The sequence below is a fragment of the Adiantum capillus-veneris genome, chromosome 26 (genome assembly GCF_014529385.1).
Source record: "Adiantum capillus-veneris isolate H3 chromosome 26, ASM1452938v2, whole genome shotgun sequence".
In the NCBI taxonomy this organism is placed as follows: domain Eukaryota; kingdom Viridiplantae; phylum Streptophyta; class Polypodiopsida; order Polypodiales; family Pteridaceae; genus Adiantum; species Adiantum capillus-veneris.
Genome location: NC_140956.1, coordinates 8,958,191 through 8,964,287, shown reverse-complemented (window position 1 = coordinate 8,964,287; position 6,097 = coordinate 8,958,191). Strand labels below are relative to the sequence as shown.

General features: G+C 42.3%; 2 protein-coding genes across 2 annotated transcripts; both read left to right on the top strand.

The window, feature by feature from the left end:
• The first annotated feature begins 201 nt into the window (after positions 1-201).
• On the top strand, positions 202-1,447 carry LOC147422959 (uncharacterized). Its single transcript, XM_086502111.1, has 2 exons — positions 202-865; positions 1,197-1,447. Exons 1-2 carry the CDS (start codon positions 823-825, stop codon positions 1,445-1,447), a joined length of 294 nt encoding a protein of 97 aa, XP_086358237.1. The 5' UTR covers positions 202-822.
• Positions 1,448-1,645: 198 nt separating this feature from the next.
• Positions 1,646-5,821, top strand: LOC147422958 (uncharacterized). The gene is made up of 2 exons (XM_086502110.1): positions 1,646-2,254; positions 2,392-5,821. The coding sequence occupies exon 1, from the start codon at positions 1,661-1,663 to the stop codon at positions 2,045-2,047; it is 387 nt and encodes a 128-aa protein (XP_086358236.1). The 5' UTR covers positions 1,646-1,660; the 3' UTR covers positions 2,048-2,254; positions 2,392-5,821.
• The last annotated feature ends 276 nt before the right edge of the window (positions 5,822-6,097 follow it).

The window sequence follows — 6,097 nt, the reverse complement described above, 5'->3', positions numbered from 1 at the left end:
TATAGAGGATTTAGAGGGCATTAGAGATGTTTCATCTCTGCTGTCCATACTCTCGAAAGGGGATTTGTCGCTCACAAGGGATTGGGAATCTCGGATAAATTGCAATTTTCAGATTCGCAAATTCCCTCCACAGAAAAATTCGCAAATTTTCTTTACTTTCGCTCGGAAAAATGAAATGCTCGGTTCTTTTTGCTCGGTGTATGGATTTGGCCGAAGCCACAGAACTAGAGAGAGAGAGAGAGAGAGAGAGAGAGAGAGTTGTGCCCGTGCCCTACCCTCGGGAAAAGCCTGCCTGTGTCGTGATGCCGCAGACAAGAGCCTCGTCGCATGTTAGATACACAGTCTTCAGAGGAGGGCCGCAGGTGCATGAGGTGGCATCACTGGAGGAGTTCCTGGCATCCGCCTTGAGCCACAAATGGGTCATTCTACTGTCTCTGCAAAAACTGCCCCCAGGGCCCAATGCATGGTGCCCTTCTCTTCAGCCCACGCTTCTGGAGAAAGGTGAAATTAGAAAGGAACTAAAAGACAGGAATTGTCTTAAGAATTTGGTGGTGGCCGATGCGTCGGAGCCTCTGTTGCAGCCAAAAATCAAAGAAATTGTGGCTGCGGAATGGGCTTTTGTCAACATGCAGAATCTGCTTTAACAACAGGATGCATCATCTTCTAGGAAGAAGATCAAGTCCAAGAAGGCGAGTACAGCAAGAGGGAAGGGCAGGCAGGATGCCCTTGGAGATGTTCAGAGGGTCGAGCACGGCATACAACAGGCAAGAAAGGAGAAGGGAGAGGTGAGGAGATGCTAGTCAAACAACAGGAGGATGTCTTATGGCTGAGCAGACAACAGCAGGGAAGGAGAAGGGAGGGGATGGTAAGTGGTCATACACACTCATAAATTACATGTTCTTCTTTGATTGCAATGCGTACAATTTCTAATGCACGCAGGATTTTAGCTTTGGTTTCAACAATGCTGCCAAAGCAATTGTCTGTGCACTTGCATCTGGTCTTTGCATGTTTGCATGATGCATGTGTGAATTGCCTGCACTTCATGTATAACACACACGAGTAACGTATTATGCATAGGGTTTTACCTCTGTATGCTTATTTTTCATGTCCTACACATAGTGGGGTATACACTTAGATTCATTAAACAACTCATTGGCTCGTTTATATATTTTCCATTGGCAAATTTGTCTTTACAGAGATAGTGAAGGATGTTGTGACGACTAAGGATGTCTTGATGGCTGAGCAAGGCACAGAGGAGGTGACAACAATTGGGAAGCAAGAGGGAGAGAATGGTGTGAAAACACAGCGTAATGAAGGGCAGCCGTCGCGTAAAGAAGATGATGTTCTCCTTTTTGATAAACTCTTCTTTGAAGGTGGTAAAATCATGCACAATGGAAAGCAGTTATCAAGTTTGGAGATGATGATCCGAATCTTGAATGGCATGTAGGGTTTAGAAAAGAGCTCATAGGGTTTACAAAACAGCGTGCAAGATTTACAAACGGGCCAGAAAGATTTATAGAAGGACGTGCAAGCAATTCACAAGAGCCTCTCTTCCACTGGGGAGAGGGTGAGCAGGTTGAGCCTTGCTCTTTTGCATGGTCAGTACACGGGTTCACACGTAGAGTATCCGGTGACCACAAGCTGGATTCTGTATAACCCAATGGCGATGAACATTGAAGATTTGGAGCGTTTGGCAGTTTTTCATAAATCGCATCCTAAGGATGCCACCAAAAGTAATCCATTGGGGTTGGTCGAAAGCGACATTCTCATCAAGATCTATAAGGAAGATGCAGGGCATAAAGTCTACACGTCACCAATGACGGTGAAGACCTCTCGTCTCCTTGTCAATCGGCCCTCTACCTTCATGTATGTCGTCCTAGGAGAGTCCTGCAGAAGGATGGATCTATGTGCTAGTGCCGGAGAATACAAGCACCCAGAGAGTCCTTGCAGAACGTCCTCGATCAAACTTCTAAAGAAGCTAGTGCAGATAGAAAAGGGAATCGTGGCAACACTATACTACTACAATGGCTCCAACACATGGCACTAGAAAGGGGAATCGTGGTGATACTATGCTACGATAATGCTCCAACGCATGGGACACTAGTGGATGCAGCATTTGTCATCTCTCCATCATTCAGGCAATTGAGGGACTTGGATAGCCTTTTTCTTGAGGTGCTCTCCCACACACAAGCTCTACCTAATGTGGCACGCCTTGTCCGCGAAAGTCAAATGTGGTTGATTGATGTCTAGTGAGGTGAGTAAATTCCCCACTTCATGCAGGGTCACATCCAGGTTGTGTGCCTCTTCATTAAGTTTGCTATGCTATCACAAACCAAAATTCTGATGCGTTCTTTCTTGTTAAGAAAATGACACTTGTTTTCTGCATACAAGAAACATTACGGAAGGCAAGTGAGATCTTTGGACCAGATAACTAGGACCTCTACAATGCAGTTGATGGCTTGCTTAGTGGCCACCTACCTGGCCAAGGTCGATAACACGAGGCAAAGGATGAAGTGGGATCTCATAATGTTTGCTGCATTGTCATACCTGGTTCCAGATCGAACAACGATTTTTTGGGCTCCAAGTTTTGGTAGGTATCATGTAAGTTCTAAGGCTGGATATCCTCCTGTAAGGTGCAGCGGAATGAATGTTGAACTTTGCTCAAGATGAGTGCTCCGAACTGTGCTCAAGGGTTTCTTTTACTTATGGAAGGGAGAGCCTTCCGTTTCTTTAGCGAAAGAGTGCAATGGTCACAAACAAAGTGAATGGACACTGTGAATGGAAGTACATGAGACTGAGAGATAGAGAGAGAAGAGAATACGACATCAGAATGTTGTCAAACCCTACTTTCAAGGCCCCACTCTCTATGGTGAGAGCGGTTTACTTATGATTGCACAAATCTCTACAATGCTTGGACTTGCCGACGATGTCGACGACGACGAGACTGGCTGAAATCTGAAAGTGCTAATGTCTGAAATTTGTAAATCTTTATTTGACTCTATATTGGTGATGATGTCGATGACGACGGTACGACGATAACGTGTTGAAACGTAGATGTTGAAATTTGCGTTTTTCGAGCTGAATCTATAAGCTTCGATGGATTCCACTGTGCGGCGAGGAACTACCGCAGGAAGGTGAGATCCTCGAGATTCGGGTCTTGTTCTGTGATGTCTAAGTGTTGAAAATTGAAAACGTTGGGGCTTGTGTTGGTTCCGTTGCGGTAGATCTGCAAAATGCTGAAATGTTTGGCAGATGCAAAAACGCTAGTATTGAAATCTGCTAACGTTAGAGCTGATCTGCTGTTGCTGTGCAAGTCTGCTATGGGAATTTGCTAGCGCGAGGGTTGATATGAGGTTGTACTGTCGTCGAGAATCTGCAAGTGCAAAAACGTTGGCTGATCTGATGCAAAACGCTAGGCCTTCTGGTGAGTGAAAACGCTAGAGTTGTCGCGGGGGAGTCTTGTTGAGAAGTTGTGTGTTGAACAAACTGTTCCTGTTGTCTCTTCTGTTAGAAAGTGCTAGCGTTAGGTTTCTATTTATAGAAACTTAGTAAGTTTGTCCTACCTAGTTCCCAACAAAAGTCACTTAAAAATAATAAGTGAAAAATATCAAAAATAGGGAAAATAGGTCTATGCATTGTAAAAATGCCCTTGATCGATTCTAATGGAAATCTGATGATCATGTTGTGTGCAACCAGAGGATATGCATCTAATCTAAGTGTCTGGACATGCACGGTCTGCGAATAGATTCACAAAAGTGCCAGATCACTTCCTATTCTAGATTGACTTGACTGAATTGAACCCTGGTCATGAAGTAGCTTGTCTACGGACACATAGGGTTGGATGTGTCACGTGACACCTCCTATGTAGACGTTTTGTTTACTAATTCCAAATATATTGTATGACCTTTAAGTGCCAGATCACTTCCTATTCTAGATTGACTTGACCGAACTGAACCTTGGTCATGAAGTAGCTTGTCCACGGACACATAGGGTTGGATGTGTCACGTGACATCTCCTATGTAGAAGTTTTGTTTACTAACTCCAAATATATTGTATGACCTTTAAAAAATGTTGGATATACATTTTGTTTACTAATTCCAAATATATTTGTATGACCTTTAAAAAATAATGGATATAAGAGGCTGTGTTTCTATGGGACGGAAGAGACATTCCTTAACAGCTTAGCATTGTGCGTGCATTTCTGAATTTCCCTTTGTGCCTTTTATCAAATATTTTGAAGCACTAAACGGTACCAAAATTTTGATAGTTGGTCATTTTGTCTCATTGGGCCATTTAACATAGGAAGGTATAAGTGAAATTATGCTTCAAGCTGCATGTAGCAATAAGGCTCTGGATGCCAAGTTAATAAACTAGCTTATTTTTGGCACTCATTTTTAGTGATGCAGACATATTGCTATGCGGGTGTGATCTATACAAGTTTGCAGCTACATGATTTAAGTAAATGATTAATGTCTTATATGCAAATGGGGAAACCCTATCCTGTCTTGTATACTTACAGTGGTTGCACTGCCATCTTATTCAATGTTCAATCCTCTTGCATCCATCTCTTTGCATGGTGTGTAAGTCTCTCTCTCTCTCTCTCTCTCTCTCTCTCTCTCGCCCATTATGTGTGTGGAGTCCATTGTCTGTAGGGAAACTTATCCCTATATCTTTTGGTATTGTATCACAATTCAAGGGCATTTGATGACATTAGGTAGTGTGCAAGAAGTAAGGGAATGATACTCGATTAGGCAGGTTTAGCAGCTGAAGGCTATATCTTAGTTGGGAGGGTGTTGGAGTGTGTAGGCAAAACACAATGCTAAGGAATCGAGTTTTTAATAATAGCTCATTCCGAGTTCTCTTTGCAAGGTTTTAACAGTCTATGCAAGAGTTCTGTTTTTGTTGGTCGTGTGTAGATCTGGTGTTTTGTAGATGCTTGCATTAACTGCTGTGTGACAACAATGTGTAGAGCTGCAGTTTTTGAACTTGTCGTGTAATGTGTTGAGTGTTAGGTCTTCAAGAGGTTGGATAAACATATCATTAGCTATGGATGTTCATAGACTCTAGTTTTTTGAAGGGTAAAGGCGTGTGTGGTACATCACAAGTGAAAAGTAGGCCATGCTCCCCCCAAGGAAATGTATTGTTATCTGCTGGGATGATTGGACACATTTAGCAATTAGACAGTGATTTCAATGGGTGGAGGAACATTGGATATCGTGTATGTATTTTACTAATAGCTGAACTCAAATATGTTTGTAATGGGTATGCACTGAAGATGAAGGGATTGTTGATAACATCAAATCTAGAGCTGAATATCAAGGGGATTTTCGGTGTCTTGGGGGGTCATGGATTTGATAATGATTTGATGTCCATAAGTTCGAATGGCCTTGGTGATAGCAAGTTGCAACCTCAAGTGTGTAAATGAATGTTTTGCTTGATTTTGAAGAGCTTAATAAAGAATGAAATGTAGGGGTACTCACCTGGAAGTAACATGCAACCACGTTTTCTCCTTTGGACTTCATCACAGTTGACAAAACAGTTTTTTAATATGCACTCACATGATTGTTGTGGAGGCCATATGTGAGGCAAGGGGCCAAGGTGGATGGTGGCAACAATGAAAATGGTGGTGAAAATACCAAAAGATATAGGGATAAGGTTCCTTACAGACAACGGACTCCACACACATAATGGGCGAGAGAGAGAGAGAAGAACTTACATACCAGGCACAAAGATGGATGCAAGAGGATTGAGCATTGAATAAGATGGCAGTGCAACCACTGTAAAATATACAAGGCAGGATAGGGTTTCCCCATTTGCATATAAGACATTAATCATTTACTTAGATCATGTAGCTGCAAACTTCTATAGATCACACCCGCATAGTAGTATGTCTCCATTACTAAAAATGAGTGCCAAAAATAAGCTAGTTTATTAACTTGGCATCCAGAGCCTTATTGTGACATGCAACTTGAAGCATAATTTCACTTATACCTTCCTATGTTAAATGGCCCAATGAGACAAAATGACCAACTATCAAAATTTTGGTAGTGTTTGGTGCTTCAAAATATTTGACAAAGGGCACAAAGGGAGATCCAAA

Excerpts from the sequence above, each read along its gene's own strand:
- LOC147422959 (XM_086502111.1), top strand. The coding sequence starts at position 823 with ATGGCTGAGCAGACAACAGCAGGGAAGGAGAAGGGAGGGGATG. Across the intron at positions 866-1,196 it reads GAAGGAGAAGGGAGGGGATG|AGATAGTGAAGGATGTTGTG; the intron begins GTAAGTGGTCAT and ends TTGTCTTTACAG.
- LOC147422958 (XM_086502110.1), top strand. The coding sequence starts at position 1,661 with ATGGCGATGAACATTGAAGATTTGGAGCGTTTGGCAGTTTTTCATAAA.